At 54.7% G+C, this 24,399-nt stretch overlaps 1 protein-coding gene across 2 annotated transcripts in view; it reads left to right on the top strand.

Moving 5' to 3' along the window:
- LETM1 (leucine zipper and EF-hand containing transmembrane protein 1) overlaps positions 1 to 20,820 on the top strand; it is a 44,089-nt gene extending 23,269 nt beyond the window's left edge. Inside the window, exons 6-14 of one of the 2 annotated variants that reach the window (XM_033213471.1) lie at positions 797 to 1,000; positions 6,480 to 6,599; positions 8,702 to 8,833; positions 9,363 to 9,506; positions 10,198 to 10,326; positions 13,890 to 14,024; positions 16,715 to 16,902; positions 17,797 to 17,935; positions 19,190 to 20,820. In XM_033213471.1, coding sequence (XP_033069362.1) covers positions 797 to 1,000; positions 6,480 to 6,599; positions 8,702 to 8,833; positions 9,363 to 9,506; positions 10,198 to 10,326; positions 13,890 to 14,024; positions 16,715 to 16,902; positions 17,797 to 17,935; positions 19,190 to 19,339 — 1,341 coding nt within the window. In that variant the 3' untranslated portion in view covers positions 19,340 to 20,820. Of the gene's footprint in view, positions 1 to 796; positions 1,001 to 6,479; positions 6,600 to 8,701; positions 8,834 to 9,362; positions 9,507 to 10,194; positions 10,327 to 13,889; positions 14,025 to 16,714; positions 16,903 to 17,796; positions 17,936 to 19,189 lie in introns of both variants that reach the window. The other variant, XM_033213470.1, reaches the window with a different exon arrangement.
- The last annotated feature ends 3,579 nt before the right edge of the window (positions 20,821 to 24,399 follow it).

The following is a 24,399-nucleotide window of genomic DNA, read 5'->3' as shown; positions in this document are numbered from 1 at the left end:
TCGTCCTCCCTCATCTGTCCTCTCTGCTAGGGACCCTCCTAACCCAGCTCTTGGCAGAGACTGAGCTGGTGGCTTGTCCCTCAGGTGGGAGGAACCGCAGAGGGTCACCCAAAGGGCTCTGAGTGATCTGTGCTAAGGGAATCTAGCTCTCCCTAAAGAGCTAGATGGCCGCCCCTCCCCCAAAGCTCAGGCAGTCATCTGTGGGAGATATGGGTGCATACGGGTGCACCTCTTCCTGCCCCAGAGCAGCAGGGTCCCGGACACTTTTGTGGCAGAGAGAGGATCACAGGACCTGCATGCAGCAGCCTTTAGGCCTGGGCCTCTCCCCCAGCAGACAGCAGCCTCAGCTTTGCTGGCTCAGGCAGGAGAGGTCCAGAGGCCAGACGCCACCTCTCCCCAGGCTAGCCCAGCACTCGAGTCACAAGTCAGTAGTTTGAGGCTGAGCCGTGCAGATCATTTGAGACCAGCCTGGCCAACATGGTGAAATTCCATCTCTACTAAAATACAAAAATTAGCTGGGCGTGGTGGCGCAGCCTGTAATCCCAGCTACTCGGGAGGCTAAGGCAGGAGAATCGCTTGAACCCAGGAGGCGGAGGTTGCAGTGAACCGAGATTACACCACTGCATTCCAGCCTGGGCGACAGAGCGAGACCCTGTCTCAAAAAAAAACAAAAAAAGAAGTCAGTGGTTTGAGTCCCTGAGGATGAGAGGCAGCACCTTTTGGGAATGTGGTTGGTCGTGGGAGGGAGCCGGGTGGGCATGTTCCCCAGGGGTGACCCTTGTGACCACTTCCACAGATCCGGGAGACAGGGGAGAGGCCCAGCAATGAGGAAATCATGCGTTTTTCCAAATTATTTGAGGATGAGCTTACCCTGGACAACCTGACGCGGCCGCAGCTGGTGGCCCTGTGCAAGCTGCTGGAGCTACAGTCCATCGGCACCAACAACTTCCTGCGCTTCCAGCTCACCATGCGGCTGCGCTCTATAAAAGCAGACGACAAGGTAAGCCGGCCGCACTGCGCCACAGCTATGGTGTTTTACCTTTTTATTTTTCCTGATGACAAAAGCAGCATGTCCTTATTGTAGAAACTCTGGAAGATGCTGAACAATGGAAAATAAGCTCACTAGGAGTCTTGCCACTTGCAGATTGCAGATCCTTTGAAGATGGATGTCTTTTCTCTGGCAGCTTCTCGGATGATCTCTCTGTGTTGGGATTTCATCCGTTTTATAATAACTTGCTTAGGTGTGTCTGTCTTTGTGTTCATCCTGCTCATTGATGACAGCGCCTCCGTGCCTCTCTCTTCCCATGAGGGGCCTCATCGAGGATCCGTTTGCCCCTTTGCCCTGTCCCATCCATCGCATGCGCTTGACTGTGTTTCACGCCCTTTTGTGCTTTCAGGGTGCTGCCCTCCTTCTGGGTCTGATTACTCTTTTTTTTTTTTTTTTTTTGAGACGGAGTTTCAATCTTGTTGCCCAGGCTGGAGTGCAGTGCGATATCTCAACTCACTACAGCCTGCACCTCCTGGGTTCAAACAATTCTGCTGCCTCAGCCTCTGGAGTAGCTAGGCTTACAGGCACCCGCCACCATGCCCGACTATTTTTTGTATTTTTTATAGAGACAGGGTTTCACCACGTTGGCCAGGCTGGCCTCGAACTTCGGACCTCAAGTGATTTGCCCACCTTGGCCTCCCAAAGTGCTGGGATTACAGGTGTGAGCCACTGTGCCCGGCTGATTACTCTTTCATTCATATTAGGAGCTCTTAATTTAAGATTTCAGTTCTCAGGTAAAACTGTTTGTTTTGTCATTTGTCTTCTTGAATGCACTAACCCTAGTTCACATTGATTAATAACTGGGTGATCCGTAGGCCTTTTTCTTTTGCTTTCCCTTTTGATTTTGTTTGCAGTGTTTAGTTTTTCCTGAATGCAGGCTTTGTCTATGGAAGATAAAGAGGTTCAGGGCAGTGTTGGCCTCTTCCAGGAAGGGAATGCCTGCATCTCTGGTGAGCAGGTTGAGGGCCGGTCATTTCTACGAATCAAGGCAAGGCCATGTGGGAAGCCTGTATCCTGCCCTTGCTGGGACACAGCAGGCACCCTAGCCCTGGCGGGGATGGTGTCAGAGAAGGCTGAGGGGGCCAGCCCCTGTAGTGTCAGTGGAGACCAGGCGGGGGGCTTGAGCTTTCCTCTCATCTGATAGTGTATCCGCCACACTTCCCCACCGCTGAGGTGGCCTTGGGGACCCAGCGGAGAGTTGGGACTTTGACCACTGCCCAGCAGGAACAAGGCCACGTCTACCATTGTGCCAATGGGAGCCAGGTGGGAGACAGTACTGAGACGCTTCTGCCCTCCTGCTGGGAGAGGCACCTGTGAGAGCTGGAACTCCCCCGCACCTGCTCCCAGTGGTAGCGAGCAGCCCCGCTCTCCCGCAGATGTCTGTGGAGGCTGGGTGGGGAGCCTGCACTTCTTACGAGGCAGCGCTCCCACCACTTCTAAAATATTAGCTTATGGATGTGAATGAGTGACAACATGGAGAGGTCAGTGCCATTGAGAGAAATGTGTTACCCACAGCTTCCCTGTCATTGGTCCCCACAAAGCCTCCACACCCATGGGGAGCAGTAAGCTCGGGGGGACGATGCCTGCCTTCCTTGTGTGCAGCAGGTGGAGACATGTCTGGGCAGGAAGGGAAACAGACGTTAGAGTTTGTGGTTGGTCCTTGAAAGCTGGACCACAGGGAGGTAGAAACAGCTTTAGCCTTGTTAGCTTGGTCCTGGGATTAGTAGATGCCAGATCATCAATTGCAAACTCTGTGCAAATTAGAATACCCATCGCCCATGCCACCATACACCAGAGGAGGTCAGCTGCGACAAACTGGAAGTCAGATCTAGATTCAGGAAGCAGGAAGGTATCAGTGAATGAGAAAAGGCAACGTCTGGTACCAACCCTGAGACGACAGTTAGAGACCCTGCACCTGGGCCTCAAACAGCCAGCAGTGCAGAGCTACAAAAGCCACAACAGAGTAAAACACATGAAAAATAGATCTTGGCAAAGAAAGAGAAGAAAAAATACTTTTAAATATTAATATTAAAAGATATTCAGAGACGGTACTAAAGCCAGGTGCAGTGGCTCACATCTATAAAATCCCAGCACTCTGGGAGGCCAAGGTGGGAGGATTCCTTGAGCCCGGTAGTTTGAGACCTGCCTGGGCAACATAGTGAGACCCCCACTTCTACGAAAAAAATTTTAAAATTAGCTGAGCGTGATGACTTGCGCCTGTAGCTCCAGCTACTCAGGAGGCTGAGGCAGGAGGATTGCTTGAGCTTGGGAGATTGAGCTTGCAGTGAGTCATGATTGTGTCACTGCACTCCAGCCTGGGCAACAGAAGGAGAGTCTGTCTCTTAAAAAAAAAAATTAAAGAAGAAGAACCAAATTAAAAATACAGTATCCAAAGTCAAAACCTGGGTGGGGTCAACAGCAGAATGGAGAAGATAAAATACAGAACGAGTAAACTTTAAGATAAAATGATAGAAATTACCCATTTGAACAACAAACAGAGAGAAAATAGTAGAAAACGTTGAACAGAGCCCCACAGCCTGTGCTGTAGCAGCTGTTGACCATCTGTGTTATCTGATGTTCCGGGGCAGAAAGGATAAAGCAGGGCTGAAAGAATACCTCATGAATAATGGCTGACTGAAAACTTCCCAGGCTTAGTTAAAGATGTAAATCTGCAAATGTCAGAAGCTGAGTGTACCCTGAATAAGATAAATCCAAATAAATTCACACCAAGTCACATCAAACTAATGAACCCTGAAGACAATAGTTTTAAGACAGAGAGAAAGGCATCGTGTGTGTGTGTGTGTCTGTGTATGTGTGCACGCATACGTGTGTGTGTGTGCCTGTGTATGTGTGTGCGCGCATACGTGTGTGTGTGGGGGGGGGTGTTTCATTTATGAATGCCAGGTCTTTTTTTGGATTTTGGGGGAGATGGTATCTTGTTCTGTTGCCCTGGCTGGAGTGCAGTCCAGTGGCACAATCTCAACTCACTGTAGCCTTGACGTCCCGGAACCAAGCCATCCTCCCACCTCAGCCCCCCGAGTAGCTGGGACCACAGGCGTGTGCCACCACCCTGGCTAGTTTTGTTTACTTTTCTTGTAGAGATGAGGTCTATTTTTTTTTTTTTTGAGACGGAGTCTCGCTCTGTCGCCCAGGCTGGAGTGCAGTGGCCGGATCTCAGCTCACTGCAAGCTCTGCCTCCCGGGTTCACACCATTCTCCTGCCTCAGCCTCCCAAGTAGCTGGGGCTACAGGCGCCCACCACCTCGCCTGGCTAGTTTTTTGTATTTTTTAGTAGAGACGGGGTTTCACCGTGTTAGCCAGGATGGTCTCGATCTCCTGACCTCGTGATCCGCCCGTCTCGGCCTCCCAAAGTGCTGGGATGACAGGCTTGAGCCACCGCGCCCGGCCTGAGATGAGGTCTTACTATTATGCCGCCCAAGCTGGTCTGGAACTCCTGGGCTCAAGTGATTCTCCCACCTCGGCCTTCCAAAATGTTGGGATTACCGGCGTGAGCCACTGTGCCTGGCCAAGAACGGCATCTTTACTATTAGGGGAAAAGTTGAATGACAATGGATTTCTCATCAGGAACTGTGGAGACCACAGGACGTGGAGCATTATTTTTCAATTGTTAAAAGAACTGTCAACCCAGAATCTATCACCAGCAAAAATATAGCAATGACGGGGAACCAAGGCAGTATCAGAGGGAAGGAAGCTGCGACTGTCACCAGCAGACCTCCCCTAAAGGAAGGGCTGAGGGAAGCTCCTCGACCAGAGAGGAAACAGTAAGAGAAAGTACCTCATGGCAGCAGGAAGAGTTCCCAGCAACCAGAGTGAGGGTCGGCACAGTGGGCTGCGCTCTCCCTGCGCCTTCTGTAGCAAGCGGGGCTGAGGGATGTGCTCCGCGGTGCGGTGGAGGTGACGGTGCGGTGGAGGTGACGATGCGGTGGAGGCGACATCTGAGAACAGACGGAGGGGAGGCTTCAGCACTTGCCTTCGTGGTGGAGCGCCGACCCCACCGCACTATGGTGAGCTGCGCCCATGGATTGTATGTCGCGATCCGCAGAGCAACACTGAAAATGCTGCACAGAGACTCAGACGCCCAGAGCGAAATCCAACAGAGGTCAGCCAGCCCACAGGAGGACAGGGAGGAGAAAGCAGACAGAAAGAGCTTCATTCCTGATCAACCGGAGGAGCCCAGCTTGGTGGGCGAAGGGTTGGGCCAAGGAGGGCACGCATGCCGTGGAATGCTGCGTGGCAGTGAGAGGCCTAACCTGGCACACCCACAGCACCCCCAGTGGGTCCTCAGGGAACCCCAGAGGTGACGTCCTGCATGATCTTGTTCAGAGAGCACTCCAGGTGACAGCTGCAGATGTGGAGACAAGCGTGTCTGAACGGGCAGCACCGAGAGCTGGGGAAGGTGGCCTCGGTCTTGACTGGGTGGGTGGCATGTGCTCATTACGCTAGGGGAGGCATCTTATGCACAGGAGCGCTGTTAGTTGTTAAAACTGGATGTGTGTCCACAGTTACGTCAAGTTTGGTTTTAGAAGTGGAGGTGGTGGTACTACCTACCCCACAGGGTGGTTGTGAGGTGGAGTGAACTCTAAAATGGTGGGCCCTGCTGCAGAGTCCTGGCGTGGGAGCCCTGTTGCCAGCATCTGCCTAGCGGTGGCTGTCATTACTTCTCCGTGTCTCTCTTCACCTGTTGCTCCCTGTATGCCTTGGTGTCCTCTATCTCTGGGACTCCTGTTTGCTTTTCCAGTTGGGGTCACAGTGACCTTGGGCTGAGCAGAAGAGAGGGGCTCTTTGGGTATGGGGTCAGGATGTATCTTCAGAGCATCTGGTTCCCTCTCCTTCTGTCCTTCTTTTCCATCCTGGGCACACTTTGGCAGATGCTGGACTGGGGGGATCAGGAGAAACATCAGGGGCAGGAGTAGCCAGGGTGGGGCTGGTTCTGCCATCAGGACAGAGGGATGGAGGTGGACAGAGGGGTGGAGATGGACAGAGGGGTGGAGGTGGACAGAGGGGTGGAGGTGGACAGAGGGGTGGAGGTGGACAGAGGGATGGAGATGGACAGAGGGATGGAGATGGACAGAGGGGTGGAGGTGGACAGAGGGGTGGAGGTGGACAGAGGGGTGGAGGTGGACAGAGGGGTGGAGGTGGACAGAGGGGTGGAGGTGGACAGAGGGGTGGAGGTGGACAGAGGGGTGGAGATGGACTTTTTTGTCTCAGGGGATTGGCTGTGGCCGTTCTGTGCTTCCCAAGATCCTGACCCTCCGTCACAGGGTTCCAGCCACTTCCGACCCAGACCTGGGCTTTGGTGGCAGTGGTTTGATTCTTGCTTGGCAAAACCTGTTACTCTGGAGGGTGTTCACATAGACACGGTGACCCACCAGCAGCTGTCCCGGATGATAATTCACTGCTTTGTTTTTTAGCTGATTGCTGAGGAAGGGGTGGACAGCCTGAACGTCAAGGAGCTGCAGGCGGCGTGTCGGGCACGGGGCATGCGGGCCCTGGGCGTCACGGAAGACCGCTTGAGGGGCCAGCTGAAGCAGGTGCGTGAATACTCGCCTTATGCCAGGCCAGCATCGGCTCGAGGGAAACGTCAGCCTTGAAAGGCCACTTGGAGGCTTTTCTCAAAGTCTGGGTGGGCCTGGCGAGGCGACACTGTGGCCTCTCTGGGGAAGGCTAGGATGTTTGGGCTGTTTCTCGCCCTTCTGGTCTTATCACATTCACACCCCTGCATTCTCACTTTTCATTGCCTTTTGAATATTGCTTTGATTTTTTTTTTGTTTGCTTTTAGTTTATCTGTAGTCAGATGAGGACTAGAGTTCACCTCAGAGATGTCGGACATGTCACATTTTTATTCTTTCTGAACTGGGGCCATGGAAGGTTTGGGTGGCATGGCGTGGTCTGATGTCTGGAGCTGCCCCCTCTCTTGGCCATGCCCTGAGCAGGTGCCTGGTTCCCAATGCCATCAGATCGAGTGGCTTGTAGGTGCCCCTTCTCTTGGCCGTGCCCTGAGCAGGTGCCTGGTTCCCAATGCCGTCAGATCAAGTGGCTTGTAGGTCGGGCAGTGGTGGCCCCGGCCACTCACTCTTACATGGAAAGGTTAAGGGGTGCAGGGCTCCAGCCAGTTTCCTCCCAGTGCCCTGGCACTGGCGTGCCCTTGTTGGTCGTCATCCTCCTGCCGGGTTTTTCACACAACCTGCAAGTGTAGATGAAGGTGTGTGAACACACTTCCCCTCTCGACACAGACAGTATTTATGGCATGATCCTGTGGCACCCCCTGCCTTCCACAGCTGTGTCTTCCATCGGATTCCCCAGCAGAGCCTTCTGTGTGTCTGGCATGGGTGCTAACCTCCCTAGCACTCTGCCCAGCCTTCTGGAGCTCCATGGGGACATGGGCCACACACACAGGGGCATCTGAGGAGGGGGAGGGGGGGTGCGGCAGATGCCGTCCCTGCCCAGGCCCCTCAGCCCCCAGGGGTGTGTGGTGCATTGTGGGCCTGAGTGTCATGTGTTCACACTTTCCTTCTCTACCCACCTCTCAGCGTTGCCTTTCTTCTCTTAGGGTTTGTTCTCATGTTTTGCCCATGTTCAGTTTGTCTCCAAACATTGTCACGGTCTTTCTTGCCCATTTGGAGATTGTCTTGGTGTCACTCAAGCAGCCAGTCCCAGAACCTGGCCTGTGCAGAGCCTGCGGGGGCCTGAGTGCTGACCGGCCTCAGTGGCACTGCCTCTGTGGGCCCATTCTATGTTGACCTGGGGTGGTTTTGTTTCTTTGTTTGAGACAGAGTCTTGCTGTGTCACACAGGCTGGAGTGCAGTGGTGCGATTTCAGCTCGATAAAACCTCTGCCTCCCTGGTTCAAGCAATTTTTGTGCCTCAGCCACCCAAGTAGCTGGGACTACAAGCATGCCCCACAATGCCTGGCTAATTTTTGTATTTTTAGTAGAGATGGGATTTCGCCATGTTGGCCAGGCTGGTCTTTAACTTCTGACCTCAGGTAATCCTCCCACCTGGGCCTCCCAAAGTGCTGGGATTATAGGCGTGAACCACCGTGCCCAGCCCCTGGGGGGTTTTTTTGTTTGTTTTTTTTTGTTGTTGAGACGGAGTCTCACTCTGTCACCCAGGCTGGAGTGCAGTGGCCGGATCTCAGCTTACTGCAAGCTCCACCTCCTGGGTTTACGCCATTCTCCTGCCTCAGCCTCCCAAGTAGCTGGGACTACAGGCGCCCGCCACCTCGCCCGGCTAGTTTTTTGTATTTTTTTAGTAGAGACGGGGTTTCACTGTGTTCGCCAGGATGGTCTCGATCTCCTGACCTTGTGATCCGCCCATCTCGGCCTCCCAAAGTGCTGGGATTATAGGCTTGAGCCACCGCGCCCAGCCCCCTGGGGTGTTTTTAAGTGAAGAGTTGATGCCCTGTTCCGAGGCCCTTGGGGTCCTCGCTGTGGGGGCTTCTGACTCCTGAGCCTGTCTGGTGTTTTGTTTACTAAGGCTGTCATCGGGTCACACAGCAGAGCAACAAATAGACCTTTTAGAACTTGAGACACCATCTTCTCTGAGGGCTCTTCTGGTGATGAGATGAGTTGACCTGCTGTGTTGGAGGTGGGGTTGAGGGGCTGCCCATCTGCTGAATGTGGCTTTGGTTGCAGTGGCTGGACCTGCACCTGCATCAGGAAATCCCCACATCGTTGCTCATCCTGTCCCGGGCCATGTACCTCCCGGACACCCTCTCTCCAGCCGACCAGCTCAAGTCCACACTGCAGACCCTCCCAGAGATTGTGGTACGTGCTGTCGGAAACCCCTTTCACCTCATCTCTTCATAGCTGGCCCTGCTCTTCTTGGGTGGCTCTTCTGTGGTCGGGGGAGGCGTGCAAGAGCACTCATTCCTCAACCATGGGCAAGGAGCCCCCCCACCCACACAACCTCCCCTCTACCCCCTCGCTATTGCCCCCACCCAGCCACCTGTCCCCTTCCTTCCATCCCTCTTCACCGGCCCCTTGCCTGCCATCCCCCGTGGGGTCCTGACCTGGCCGCATGTTGGCTGCTGTGGATCTGTGCTGTGGCCCGTGGAGCTGTGTCAGCAGCGCCTGTGCTCCTTCCCTGCACATCAGGAGTCACCAGGCGAGCACAAAGAGTGGCCCAGAGGACTCCCAGCAGTTGCAGGCGGCACCTCGACAGTGCCTTCTGTCCTGTGTGTGAAGCCCAGCTGGTGACGGGGGCAGAGGACACAGGGCAGACGACAGAGGTTAGGGGCAGCAGGGGCCTCTGGCGGCTTCTGAGGCTCACCCACAGGTATACCCTCTTCTGAAGGCAAAGGAAGCGCAGGTGAAAGCAGCCGAGGTGGAGGGCGAGCAGGTGGACAACAAGGCCAAGCTGGAGGCCACGCTGCAAGAGGAGGCGGCCATCCAGCAGGAGCACCGCGAGAAGGAGCTGCAGAAGCGCTCGGAGGCGGCAGTAAGCGGTGGCCCTGCTCCGTGGGGCATGAGGCTGTCCTGACCCAGCCTCCCTAGAAACCCCACAAGCCCACAGTCTTGGCCTCCCGTGTGTTTGGCGCCCCACGTGCGTGGCCCTCTAGCTCTGTCCTGCATTTTTATTTCCCCCTGGAGTGGTCAGGGAGACAGGGTGCCTGGGTGTGGGGGCTGCAACTCTGACATTGGGACTCCCTGATGGCCACGGTGGTACTCATGGGAGATGTACCTTAGCCGTCTCAGAGGGACAAGCTTAGCACACGGCAGTGCCCACTCTCTCCTCAGGGACTTGCTGTGAGGGACGCTGGCAGAGGAGCCTCAGGCTCCCCCAGGCTCTGGGCTCCTCTTCAACACGGGCCCTGTGGTCCTCTTGGGTCACATGCATGGTGCCCACCCACAGGCTCAGCCTCCTGCTCTGCAAGTGACAGGACAGCTTGGTGGAGTCATGGGGAGACCAGAGATGGGTGAGGTACTCTAGCCTGTTCCAGAGAGGGCCCTAGGTGACCTGGCAGCTGCATGGAGCCCCCCGGGGGACCTCCTGTGGCAGGTGTGCTGCCCGCTGTCACCGGCAGGCCTGCTCCCAGTGTGGCCTCTGCCATCCATTCTGAGCATCGGGGATTGAGGAGGCTGCTTCTGTGTGACGGCGGCCGGGCCGGTGTCCCCTTGCCTTTCAGAAGGATGTGGAGCCGGAACGTGTGGTAGCCATTCCCCAAAGGCTAGGGGCTGAGCTACAGCCAGAAGTGTCTGACACAGTCCTGCGGTCAGAGACCCTGAAGGACACTGCCCCTGTGCTGGAGGGCTTGAAGGTAATGAGGCAGGTTCTGGGGCACTGGAGGCTGAGGAGGGCGTGGCCTGGCTTTGTGGACAGTTGTGGGGCAGGGATGGGGACAGGTTAGCTGGGGCACCTGTAGCCCTCAGTGAGAGGAGATGGTGCAAGGGGTTGAGGATGAGGCCAGTGGGCCCCTAGGAGGCTTGGTGGTTGGGAAGAGAGTGAGTCCGGCTGGGCTCTGCATTGTGCCTGGGTGCACGGCAGCTGAGGCTGCCAGGAACTTGGCACCCTGGCCCACAGTGTGGCAGGTAGAGATGCCGGTCGGCAGGTTTCAGGGCCCTTTGTCAGCTTGCCCAGACAATGGAGGGTAATGTGGCCTCTCAAGGTGAAGCCTCCTCCACAGGCCCAACCTGATGTCACCTCCTGTGGGGTGATCTGGGCTTGCGGCATCTTCAGACTGCCTATGCCAGCCTGTGAGGTGCAGCCTCCAGGCACCTGTGCTGCCTACAAGGGATGCCTCCTGGTGCCTTCCATGTTAAACTCGCAGGCTGGAGGGCAGTGACGCCATCTCGGCTCACTGCAGCCTCTGCCTCCCAGGTTCAAGTGACTCTTCTGCCTCAGCCTCCCAAGTAACTGGGAGTACAGCCATACACCACCAGACCTGGCTAATGTTTGTATTTTTGATAGAGACGGGATTTCACCATGTTGGCCAGGCTGGTCTCAAACGCCTGACCTCAAGTAATCTTCCCGCCGCAGCCTCCCAAAGTGCTAAGATTACAGGGGTGAGCTACCGTGCCTAGCCATAAAAAACATTTTGGGGCCAGGCGCAGTGGCTCACACCTGTAATCCCAGTACTTTGGGAGGCCGAGGTGGGCGGATCACGGGGTCAGGAGATTGAGACCATCCTGGCTAACATGGTGAAACCCTGTCTCTACTAAAAATACAAAAAATCAGCCAGACATGGTGGCATGCGCCTGTAGTCCCAGCTACTCAGGAGGCTGAGGCAGGAGAATGGCGTGAACCTGGGAGACAGAGCTTGTAGTGAGCAGAGATTGCAATGCCTCTGCACTCCAGCCTGAGTGACAGAGTGAGACTCTGTCTCAAAAAAAATAAATAAATAAACTTTTTAGCAAATCAAATAGAACTATTATGTAAAAAGAATCATGATTACATGGGATTTGTCCAAAAAATACAAATTGGCTTGAATTTTTTTTTTTTTTTTTGAAATGGGATCTCACTGTCTTGCCCAGTCTGGAGTGCAGAGACGTGACCTCGGCTCGCTGAAGCCTTGACCTCCCAGGCTCAAGTGATTCTCCTACCTCAGCCTCCCAAGTAGCTGGGATTATAGGTGCCCACCACCACACCCAGCTAATTTTTGTATTTTTAGTAGAGATGGGGTTTCACCATGTTGGCCTGGCTGGTCTCAAACTGCTGGCCTCAGGCGATCCTCCCACCTCGGCTTCCCAAAGTGCTGAGTTTATAGGCTTGAGAGACTGCACCTGGCCAAAATTTTTTTAAATGTAATTTCTGTATTAACAGACTACATTGGCCGGGCGCGATGGCTCACGCCTGTAATCCCATCACTTTGGGAGGCCGAGGCAGGTAGATCACGAGGTCAGGAGATCGAGACCATCCTGGCTAACAGGGTGAAACCCTATCTCTACTAAAAATATAAAAAATTAGCCGGTCACGGTGGTGGGCGCCTGTAGTCCTAGCTACTTGGGAGACTGAGGCAGGAGAATGGCGTGAACCCGGGAGGCGGAGCTTGCAGTGAGCCGAGATCACACCACTGCACTCCAGCCTGGGCAACAGAGCAAGACTCTGTCTCAAAAAAAAAAAAAAAAAACCGACTAAATTAGAAAAGCCGGGAATGTTTTATCTCGGTAGCTGCAGAAAGAGCATATGGCAGAACCCAGTATCTGTTCCTGATTCGCAGATGTCCAGCACACGTGGGCAGCTTTCTCAGCCCAGTCAAAAGCATCTGCAGAAACACCTCTAGCTGCCATCACCCTCAGTGGTGAGACGCTGATGAGGGTGTCTCTCCTCAGCTCAGAATCAGCTGGTGTCTGAGCTCAGCATCAGCCTGGGGGTTTCAGTCAGGGCAGTTGGATACAGAAAACAAAACCATATAGATCAGAAAGAAAAAAGGAAAACTCTTTATTCACAAATGGTGTGAACATCAATTGTGCTTCACTGTGGTAATGAGTAGTCAGAGAAGGTTTGAACGGTATGGCACCCCCCGAAATGAACTACGTAGGGATAAATTTGGAGAAAGATATGCAAGTGCTGTCCACGAAGTGCTATAAAATGTTGCTGAGGGAAAGAGAAACCCAACAGAGGGGCTGGGTGGGGGGCCCACACCTGTGATACCAGCACTGTGGGAGGCCGAGGTGGGAGGATCATCTGAGCCCAGGAGTTTGAGACCAGCCTGGGCAACACAGTGAGACCCCGTCTTTACAAAACATTAAAAGTTGGCTGGGGGGAGGGAGGAGGGATTGCATTGGGAGTTATACCTGATATAAATGACGAGTTGATGGGTGCTGACGAGTTGATGGGTGCAGCACACCAACATGGCACAAGTATACATATGTAACAAACCTGCATGTTATGCACATGTACCCTAGAACTTAAAGTATAATAATAAAAAAATAAAAATAGTTGGCCAGGCATGTCAATGTGTGCCTGTAGTCCCAGCTCCTGGGGTGGCTGAGGCAGGAGACTGCTTGAGCTTGGGCGGTCAAGGCTGCGGCAAGCCATGATTGCACCACTGCACTCCAGCCTGTGACAGAGACCCTGTCTCAAAAACAACAAGAAACACATGACCACAGGAGCAAATCTCAAAATAAGTGAGGGAGACAAGCCAGACAAAGAGCGTGCACTGGCTGATCCGTCTATTTAAGATGCTAGAAAACGGCCGGGCGCGGTGGCTCAAGCCTGTAATCCCAGCACTTTGGGAGGCCGAGACGGGCGGATCACGAGGTCAGGAGATCGAGACCATCCTGGCTAACATGGTGAAACCCCGTCTGTACTAAAAATACAAAAAAAAACTAGCCGGGCGACATGGCGGGCGCCTGTAGTCCCAGCTGCTTGGGAGGCTGAGGCAGGAGAATGGCGTAAACCCAGGAGGCGGAGCTTGCAGTGAGCTGAGACCCGGCCACTGCACTCCAGCCTGGGCGGCAGAGCCAGACTCCGTCTCAAAAAAAAAAAAAAAAAAAGATGCTAGAAAACGCACCCAAGTCTGCCGTGGCAGGAGGTGGACCTGAGGTTGCCGGGGTGGGCGGCAGCACCCAGCGGGGACATGAAGATGCATTTGGAGGTGACTCTTTGACTGTAGTGAAGGTTTCACAGTGCACGTGTCGATTCATAGATGACACGCTTTACACAAATGCGGTTCGGCATATGAGGGCAGACAGTGACTGCATGCATGCAGCCAGCACAGCACTGAACCTGAGCCCTGCTGCTCTCTTGGTACCAATGAGTGTCCAGTGAGACTCTTGCCCTGGGCTGCCCATATAATATGAACGGAGCAGCCGGTCACTTGGGAACAGGCCAGTTCTTTCCCTTGGCTCAGGCTTTATTATTTGACCATTTTTCTCTCAGGAGGAACAGATCACTAAGGAGGAAATTGACATCCTCAGCGATGCCTGCTCTAAGCTGCAGGAACAGAAGAAGTCACTCACCAAGGAGAAGGAGGAGCTGGAGCTGCTGAAGGAGGACATGCAGGACTACAGTGAGGTGGGTGGGATTTGCTCCCTGGACTCTGAGACTGCAAGAAGAGTAAAATCGCTGTACTGGCTGCAAAAGTATTACATAATACTTCCGTCAGATACTTGATAAGCTGGCCAAAGAGTATGTGGAGAGGAAAGCAAATTATAAATAAACCTTATACAGTAACTTTTCCATAGCCATTCTGGCTGAACCAATCTTCTAGAATGTGGCTGTGTGCCATTCTGGCCACGGATGCATGTGCACCTTTTTTTTTTTGAGAGAAGGTCTTGCTCTGTTGCTCAGGCTGGAGTGCAGTGGCACAATTTCAGCTCACTGCAACCTCCACTTCCTGGGTTCAAGCAGTCTTGTGCCTCAGCCTCCCGAGTAGATGAGACGACAAGCATGTGCCACCACACCCAGCTCAATTTTTTGTATTTTTAGTAGAGACAGGGTTTCACCATGTTGACCAGGCACATCTTGAATTCCTGGCCTCAAGTGATCCACCTGCATCACCCTCCCAAAGTGCTGGGATTACAGGTGTGAGCCACCGTGCCTGGCCACATCTTTTAGTTTCTAAACATGGGAGGGTGTCTCATGAAGAGTTTGGTCACTTGATGATGAGATCTTATTCATGATTACGTAAAAGTGGCTTTTCTTTTCTTCCATGGTGATTTTTTTCTTTTTTCTTTTTTGTAAATATTACTTCCTAATACAATTTTTCTTTCTTTATTTTTTGAGACAGAGTCTCGCTCTGTTGCCCAGGCTGGAGTGCAGTGGCCGGATCTCAGCTCACTGCAAGCTCCGCCTCCCGGGTTTACGCCATTCTCCTGCCTCAGCCTCCCGAGTAGCTGGGACTACAGGCGCCCGCCACCTTGCCTGGCTAGTTTTTTGTATTTTTAGTAGAGACGGGGTTTCACCGTGTTAGCCAGGATGGTCTCGATCTCCTGACCTCGTGATCCGCCCATCTCGGCCTCCCAAAGTGCTGGGATTACAGGCTGAGCCACCGCGCCGGCCAATGACTGATTTTTCTTTTTTTTTTTTTTTTTTTTTTTTTTTTTTTTTTTTTTTTTTTTTTGAGACGGAGTCTTGCTCTTTCGCCCGGGTTGGAGTGCAGTGGCCGGATCTCAGCTCACTGCAAGCTCCGCCTCCGGGTTTACGCCATTCTCCTGCCTCAGCCTCCGGAGCGCTGGGACTACAGGCGCCCGCCACCTCGCCCGGCTAGTTTTTTGTATTTTAATAGAGACGGGGTTCACCGTGTTAGCCAGGATGGTCTCGATCTCCTGACCTCGTGATCCGCCCGTCTCGGCCTCCCAAAGTGCTGGGATTACAGGCTTGAGCCACCGCGCCCGGCCAATGCCTGATTTTTCAATTGGCAAAAATAATTTGCCATTTCTGGATTTATGACAGCCTCATGCCTTGTGGGTTCTCCACTGGATGTGAGGTGCTTATCACCACCTCAGCTTGTTCCTTCCCTCCCCTCTCCTCGCCTCCCCATGGTGTTTATTCGTGGGGAAAAAAACAACTTCGAGTTTAAAAAGACACTTAAAGCTGGGCACTGGCGGCTCAGGCCTGTAATCCCCACTTTGGGAGGTCAAGGCAGGAGGATCACTTGAGCTCAGGAGTTTGAGACCATCCTGGGCAACATGGTGAAACCCCATTTCTGCAAAAAATACAAAAATTAGCCAGGCATGATGGCGTGTGCCTGTACTCCCAGCTACTCCGGAATCTGAGGCAGGAGGATTGCTTGGGAGTGGGAGGCTGGGAGTTGGAGGCTGCAGTGAGCTGAGATCATGCCACTTCACTCCAGCCTGGGCGACAGAGCAAGACCCTATCTCAAAAAAAAGGACACTTAATTTCCTTGATTAATTTGTTCACTTAATTTTTCTTTAACAAATGTGAAGGAAATTGAGATTCAGAATAGATTCTGTATCTTTTGCTAAAAAGGCAGTGTACAAAAATAAGAAATTTGTGTGATAGAAATACAGTTTGTAACTTTCTCTGGTTTGAATTAATGGATTTAATTACCTTTACAAGTTAATTTATTAGCTTTTTTTTTTTTTTTTTTGAGATAGGGTCTAACTCTGTCACCCAAGCTGGAATGCAGTGGTGTGATCTTGGCTCACTGCAGCCTCAACCTCCCGGGCTCAAGCGATCCTCCTGTCTCAGACTCATGGGTAGCTGGGACTACAGGTGTGTACCACCACACCTGGCTAATTTTTTGTTTGAATTTTAGTAGAAATAAGGTCTCGCTATGTTGCCTGGGCTGGTTTCGAACTCCTGTCTTCAAGTGATCCTCCTGCCTTGGCCTCCCAAAGTGCTGGGATTACAGACATGAGCCACTGTGCCCAACCAGATTCCTTTTTCTTTTTTCTTTTTTTTTTTTTTTGAGACAGAGTCTCGCTCTGTTACCCAGGCTGGAGTGCGTTGGCATGGTCTTAGCTCACTGCAGCCTCTGCCTCCTGGGTTCAAGCGATTCTCCTGCCTCAGCCTCCTGAGTAAGTGGGATTACAGACGCCCGCCACCACGCCCAGCTAATTTTTGTATTTTTAGTAGAGACAGGGTTTCACCACATTGGCCAGGCTGGTCTCGAACTCCTGACCTAAGGTGATCTGCCCGCCTTGGCCTCCCAAAGTACCGGGATTACAGGCGTGAGCCACTGCACCCGGCCCCCTTTTTCTTTTAAGACAAACTTTTTACAACTAAAATAATTTTATTAGGACTTGCAGGAGATCAAGAAGGAGCTTTCAAAGACTGGTGAAGAAAAATATGTGGAAGAATCTAAAGCCAGCAAGAGACTGACAAAAAGGGTGCAGCAGATGATCGGGCAGATCGACGGCTTGATCTCGCAGCTGGAGATGGACCAGCAAGCTGGCAAGCTGGCCCCAGCCAGCGCCATGCCCACGGGGTGAGTGGGGTGGCGGGCGTGGGAGAGGGATGGGAGACTCAGGAAGCCTGGTCCCTTTGCTGGATCCAAGCTGGGCCCTTCTGGCTCCAAAGAGCACATCTTGGCCTCTGACTAGCTGCCTCTCCTCCTTTGACCCAGCAGTCCCAGCCAGGGACCCACTGGCATCTCAGTCTCTGCCTCTCTGAGAGCAGTTCCTCCCTTCCTGGCCCCTCTTCCTCTTCCCACAGCCCTCTCCCCTCCTGTTCCAGCCTCCGCCTCTCTTGGCTTCTGTTTCCTCGAATTACCAGGCTCTCTCTTGCCTCTCCCTCTTCCTGACCCCACCCACACTCAGTACTGACACCAACTCAGGCAGTCGCCCTTCTCTTTGCCCGACATGTCCCAGATTGCTGCAGCAGTGGCTGAGGGAGCTGCCGTTGTGTGAGTCCCTTCTGGGCGAATGAAACAGCTGTTGGGCGACAGCTGGTGCCCTGCAGGCTCCAAATCTCCACCCCCACCCCCACAGCGTTGTAGGCGGGCTGCCTGTGGCCCCCTGCTCATGCTCTTGGAGGCCCTCATCTGCCTAGGGCACCACAGCCTCCATGATGATGAAAGTATTGCCAAGTGGCCACAGGCCTGAGGACCACTGCCCAGCAGCCATGGCCCTGGAGGGGTGGCCACTGAGGGGCAGACATGCCCGTGGAAACCCTGGACCCGGTAGTGTTTCTGTGTTTGTGTCCACGCTGGCTCTGGGAGCTCTTGGCAGTGTATTTAGGATGGGATCATACCTTGGGGGTTTCCTGGCTCACGTGGAGCTGCCTGTGTCAGTGCTGACCACTTGCAGCCACAGGTGTGGGCATTGAGGCTCGGTGTAGCAGGACACCTGCCCGTGGCCACATGCAGGCTATGCTCCCACAGGGAGAACGTCATCAGTGTCGCCGAGCTCATCAGTGCCATGAAGCAAGTCAAGCACATTCCTGAAAGCAAGCTCACCAGCCTGGCTGCAGCACTGGATGAAAACAAGGACGGCAAGGTCAACATCGACGACCTCGTCAAGGTGGGCCTCACGGCAGACGGTGCGGGCCAGCTGCCACCTGCTCTGGGGTGGCATAGGGCAGGGGGACTGTTCATTGCATGCCCGGCATCCTCCTGGGCAGCTACCCCTTCCTGTCGGGTTTGAGTCTGTTGCTGCGACTGCTCCTTTAAGCCGCTGCTCTCATTGGAAACATCAGAAGTGAGAAATTACTGAAGTTACAAACTCAAGTGTTGAGACAACAAATGCACCGAGTGACCACAATGCGCCTCCCGGGACCCCGCCCCCAGCTGGTGGCACAGTGGGGGCCGGGGGGCGGCAAACACCTCTCAGGGGCCCGTGAAAGCTGAGAGGCGACTGCACAGGGAAGCAGGTGGCGGCTCACAGCCGCCAGGGTCCCCCAAGGCTGAGAGGCATCTGCACAGGGAGCTGGGGGGCGGCTCACACCTGCTGGGGTCCCACGAGGCTGAGAGGCATCTGCATAGGGGAGCCAAGGACCGCTGAGGCTGAGAGGTGTCTGTGTAGGGAAGTTGGGGACCCCCGAGACTGAGAGGCGTCTGCATTCGGGAGCCGGGGGACAGCTTACACCTGCCAGGGGCCGCTGAGCCTGAGAGGTGGCTGCTGGGCTGAGCTCCCAAGTGCAGCCACTTAGGTTCCAGGGTACCCCGGGAGACCCTGGCCCAGGATCCAGTCTCTGGAGGGAAGGCAGGGCTGTAGTCTGAGTGCGGACACCAGTTTTCCCAGTCATTGACATCTCTGAGGGGAAGCTGCCTCGTGGCTCCCGGCGCATGTGTCATGTTAGTGATTTCCAGACGCCTATCACAAGCGTTGGCTGGTTCAGGTTAGTGATTTTCTAAACGTCTATCAGGAACATTGGCTGGTTCCTTGCAGTTCAGTTTGGAAGCAAGGATCAGATATCTACTGCACAGCTGCCCTTCCCTTCCCTGCTACTCTGGGTGGCAGAATGGGGACAAGGTCCCTGCATGTCACCACACTCTGCCCTGAGAAGCCATGGCCCAGGTTCCCGAGCAGAGCAGGAACTTCACCCTGGCAGCCCCGTTGTGCTGTCTGCCACCCGCCAAGGCAGCCCCCTGGCTCCTTTGTCCTCCCACTTTCCGAGCCCCTTTCCCAGGGCCTGTGGCCCCCCTTGGGGGAACTGGTGCTCTGAGGACCCCGGGGCCCGCAGGCAGCGGTTGCCTGCATGCTGCTGCCACCCGCCCCGCCTCACTGTGCTGTAGGGTGCAGCCGCTTGAGCCTCTCCCTTTCCCATGTGTGTAGGTGATTGAGCTGGTGGACAAAGAAGATGTTCACATCTCCACCAGCCAGGTGGCTGAGATCGTAGCAACACTGGAAAAAGAGGAGAAGGTGGAGGAGAAGGAGAAGGCCAAAGAGAAGGCAGAGAAGGAGGTTGCAGAGGTGAAGAGCTAGAGCCGCCGGCCTGGCACATGTCCTGCTGTGCTGCCACCCTGGCGATGGCTTTGTGGTGATTCTTAGTGGCTCATTTAATATTTTGGCTGGAATAAATCAGAGACTTCCATAATCAAGTAAATTTTAATTTTCATCATTCCACGGAGATTTAATCTGTCTGGAATCCTGGAATCCGTCCACAGAATCGTGTCTGGAGCCACACTGTGGTGTGGCTGCCACGGCCTCCTGACTCCAGAGATGGTCGGGCCAGGCCAAGGCAGGAAGGTGCCCCCCTGCGTGTGGCCTCATGTCTCAGCGTCTGACTGTGCTACCCTGTCCCCAGGGAGGGGAATAAGGACCACGTGGACTCTGCCCACAGGGAGCTGGCTGCTGTGCCCACCCTCAGAGGCATCAGGGGACACAGCCTGGCCTCCTCAGGGCTGAAGATGCCTCCATTCATCTGTGGACCTTGATTTCTGGATTTCAGCGTCAATAGACCTGTCTTCCTGCACACTTTCAGTTGGATCTGGGTCACTGTGGAGACAGAGGTGTCTGCCATCTCCATGGCCTCTGGAGAGTGACATCTCCCTGCTGGGAGTGCCGGTTCTCACATGCGGTTTCCCTTGTGTATCGGAGCCCTTTCTTGACTTTCTATTTTCCCCAATTCTTTAAGCAGTTGATTGGCACAGAATTTTCCCACACCGGTCTGCCTGCCCCAAGAGCCGTGTCTGCCCCAAGCAGCGCAACTGACACAGCCCTGGCCATGGGGCTCCCTTGGGTGGTGCTTGGGGTGTGTGCCACAGGGGCTGCAGTGCGTTCGCTGTGTCAGGGATGAGCCTGGCTCAGGGGTTGGCGGGGCTCTGAAGCGCATTTGGGGTTCTTTGTAACTTCTGATGTGAGGTTTGAGTCTGGTGCACCCACAGCAGCGTGCTCTTCTCACCCCTCACAGTGTTGCAGGCTCAGGTCCCTGGGCTCCTTTAGCAAGCAGGCTGGTCAACGAGGCACAAGGATGCGGCACAGGGCATCCCCTGAGGCTTCACGGGCAAAACTCTCAGTGCTTAGGGTTTGCCCTGTGCCCTCTGGGTGGGGCGGCCTCTCAGCACTCAGCAGCATGGTCGGGCTGGCCAGGGAGGGCATGGGCAGACTCCTGTGGCCACCTCCACCCTCCTGCCCAGCCGGCTGTGTCACACTCATCTTTTTAACGTCAGGTTGGTTCCTGGCAAAAATGTCCCTCCGGGCGCCTCCAAGCATAGGATTTGGAAGACAGGAACGGCACAGGCAGCCAGGAGAGCAGCTGCGCTCAGACGATGCCTTCTCCATTACTTGAAGCTTCTTTTTGTTCGGCCATCCAAGAAACTTGACAAAATAGGAACAGGAGATGCTTCTCAATTGTAAACCTTTGTGCAGGGACAGTTGGCTTCCAAAGGCTTTCGGATTTCAATTATTTGAGAAAGAAGTTTGTTTCAGATCCTTGATTAATATTTATGAACTTGCTTACCCTGTGTAGGTAGCTTCGTGTTGGTCTGTCCAAGTGTGCTTGCCTTTGAGAAGAAGCCTTGCAGTTGGGAGGTGTGTGCAGACGCCGCTCCTGTGAGCTGCATCCTGGGCCCGGTCAGCTGCCCCGGCTCTCGCCCTCATCCTCACTGCCTCGGCTGAGCCCTGTTGATGTGAACAGCCACTGCCACAGGCAGCCCCTCCCACTGTCCCCTCTGCCCTGGACTCCGCATGGCCTCAGGAAGCCGGCTTGCCCTCCGGGTGCTGCAGGGGCTTGGCAGGTGGGGAAGGCTCTGGTGGGTGCCTTTGGTGGCTTCCAAGACATCAGCTGTGCTCTGATGCAGGCTTGCTCACTCATCATCCTCTCTCATCGTTCTGTGTGCATTTTTCTCTATGTCCTGACCTTTGTTTTTGCACCTCAAAGTGGTGTCCAGGTGCAAATGTAAGCAGTGGTGGATCCAGAAATAAGAGCTTTGTGTAATAAGGTTCTTAAAACAGTCCTTTCTTACACCTGCCCAGTGCCAGACCGTCAGCCTTGGCCTTTTTCAGGAGCTGGGATATCTGTGCCTGGTGAAAATGGAACTGGAATTCCTGACCTGGGAATTCAGTATTTCCTCCTCACTCCAGCTAAACACTCACTTCTTTTTTTTTTTTTTTTTTGAGACGTAGTCTTGCTCTGTCGCCCAGGCTGGAGTGCAGTGGTGCGATCTTGGCTCACTGCAACCTCCACCTCCTGGTTTCAAGCAGTTCTCCTGCCTCGGCCTCCTGAGTAGCTGGGATTACAGGTACCCACCACCATGCCTGGCTATTTTTTTTTTTTTTTTTTGAGACAGAGTCTCGCTCTATCTCCCAGACTAGAGTGCAGTGACGCACTCTCAGCTTACTGCAAGCTCCGCCTCCCGGGTTCACGCCATTCTTCTGCCTCAGCCTCCCGAGTAGCTGGGACCATAGGCGCCCACCACCACACCCGGCTAATTTTTTAAATATTTTTAGTAGAGACGGGGTTTCACCATGTTAGCCAGGATGGTCTCCATCTCCTGACCTCGTGATCCACTCACCTTGGCCTCCAAAGTACTGGGATTACAGGCGTGTTTTTATTAGAGACGGAGTTTCATCATGTTGGTCAGGCTGGTCTCGGAACTCCTGACCTCAGGTGAGCCACCCGTCTCAGCCTCCGAAAGTGCTGGGATGACAGGTGTGAGCCACCGCGCCCGGCCTAAACTCTCAGTTCTAGCGTAGGGATTCAGGAATTGGGCATACAGCTTCCAGACTCCTTTTGGAATGTCACAATCCAGACTTTTTTTTTTTTAATGGACAACCTGCAGTGGCTCCCAGTGGGTCCCGGTGCTGGCAGGAGCGTGCTGGCGAGCCGGCTTTGTCTGTGTGTCCTTCAGGGGCCCTAGGGCTGACCACCGGAGAGCCCGTCCTGGGCCGTGTTAAGCACCTTTTGTAGAACTCGTATTTTTATTAAAACATCAAATCTGTTCCTGTAACAGTACAGAGTAATAATATTTCTGAACCGTTGGGCACCCAGGAGCTAGTGGAAGCCAGCAGTGCTGTCCACGTGGCTGCAGGGGCTGGGCCTTGGGGTGCGCGTGGCTGTGAGGCCAGTTCCAGAAGGAGCCTCACCATCCCTGAGGTTTTGAGTGCTAGGCCGCCCTCCGTGGGTTTAGCCTCTGGCCTCACGCTTCCTGCTCTGCAGGATGGGTCTGCAGGGTCAGGAGGCCCACGTTCCCAGGTCCTGTGACAGCGTGAGCTGCTCATGGAACAGTGTGGGATGTTCTCCAGGCCAGTGGCCCTGTTACCTGGTCATGCTCTCCCTGCTCTGGGGACCTCAGTGACTTCTTGGGAATACTGGGGTTAGGGGCTGGGACCCTGGCCGAGGTGTCACCCAGGAGGGCCAGCTCTTCCAAAAGACTCCTCAGGCAGCTGAGGGGAAAGGGTACCGAGTACTGCCCTCAGGAGTCCTGGATGAGGCAGGGCCTTGAGCCTGCAGTCTAGCCCACAGGCAGGGCCCAGACACCCTGAGGGACGTGTGATGGCCTGGGGGCATGGAGGGCAGTCCCCAGTCCGGACCTCTGGGTGCCTACCTGCCTCAGCATGGCCCGGCTGCAGGAGTGCGTGGATGGTTCCAGGGCCAGGATAGCAGTGTGGCATCTTGGCTTCCAACCCTTCTCAGTAGACAGAAGCCATCCCTTAGGTGGCTCTGCCCACACTGGGACCAGGCTCTGTGGGTGCCTCACGGGCTTCTCTGTGGCCCTGGCTACTGGTTTGTTCACGCTGAGGGTCCTCCCTCGGGGCCTCCCTCGACCCTTAGGCCCTTATTGATCAGAGAAAATGATGGACCCACAGATGGGCTGGGAGGTGCTCATTCATGGGGACAGCAACCCCAAGAGCTGTGAACAAACCTGGTGCCCTTGGTGACCCCAGGAGCCACGAGTTGTGTCCTGGAAGCCGGGCCTCCCATGAGACACGTCCCCCTCAGAAAGCCATCAGCAGACGGCAAGGGCAGGGACCCTGCCAGCCTAGAGCACGCCCAACCCCGTGCCTGATGGTGGAGGTTCAGCTGTGCTGACAGCTGGGGTCGCTCATGGGCTCACCTTATGGGACAGGGAAGGCAGCTGGGGAGCCCCTGGTGGGGCAGCTTCGAGGACTATGCCCTGCCATCTGGGTTCTCTAAGGAAGTGCTCTGAGGAGGAGGAGACTGGCCCACCAGCACCTTCATGGACCACTGTTCTCCCGGTGGCCCAGCCCTTTGGTCCCCAGCACCCATTCAGGGTCCCACTGTGCCCACCAGAGGTCCACCAGGGCTCTGACTGGAGAAGGGCCTTAAGTTGTAGCAGGGACACAGCCAGCGCTAGGTGGCGCCCCCGGCCTGCGCTCCAAGCCCCATGCTCTGCTGGCCTTGGTGTGGCTGCTGTCACTGCCTGCCTGTTGGCCCGGTCGCCCCACTACCCTGCAGGCCTCAGCCTGTGACCTTCAGGCCCATGTAGGCCTCCGCATCCTGCCACTGTCACCAGGCGTCCCATAGTCAGGCCTGCCTCTGGGCCCAGCATGGGGTTTCTGGGCAGGTGTGGGCATTAGGGAAAGCCCCCTGTGAGGCCTCCACCAGGCCTGCGCCCACATGTGCTTCTCTGAATGGGGTTGAGTTAAACCCTTGCCTGCCCAGGAAACGGGCCAGGAACACCCCCTGACCTGAAAGGTGAGTTTGGAGCCAGAGTATAGAGTGGAAGTTCATGCAGCCCATGGCTGGGAAACCGTGCTCTCAAGCCAGCAGAGGGGAGGAGAGACGAGGAGGATGGCAGAAGGGACAAGAGCAGCGGGGAGGACAGCAGAGAAGAGGAAGGATGGCAGAGAGGACAGAGGGAGGTGGGAAGAACAGAGGGGATGGGGGAGGAGAGCAGAGGGAGAACGGCAGAGATGGGGACAGCACAGATGGGGAAAGCAGAGGGGAGGACAACAGAGAGGGTGGTGGGGAGTCAGGAGATGGCACTCCTCCTCCAGGAAGCCTTCCCAGACTTGCTCTCACCAGGTTGTCCTCCCACCCTGCTAGGGCTATGAACTTGGGCAAGAGCCCGGTTCCGTCT

The sequence above is a fragment of the Trachypithecus francoisi genome, unplaced genomic scaffold, assembly GCF_009764315.1.
Source record: "Trachypithecus francoisi isolate TF-2019V2 unplaced genomic scaffold, Tfra_2.0 Lachesis_group1, whole genome shotgun sequence".
In the NCBI taxonomy this organism is placed as follows: domain Eukaryota; kingdom Metazoa; phylum Chordata; class Mammalia; order Primates; family Cercopithecidae; genus Trachypithecus; species Trachypithecus francoisi.
Note: the sequence above shows the minus strand (reverse complement) of the source record. Positions and strands in the feature narration are given on the sequence as shown.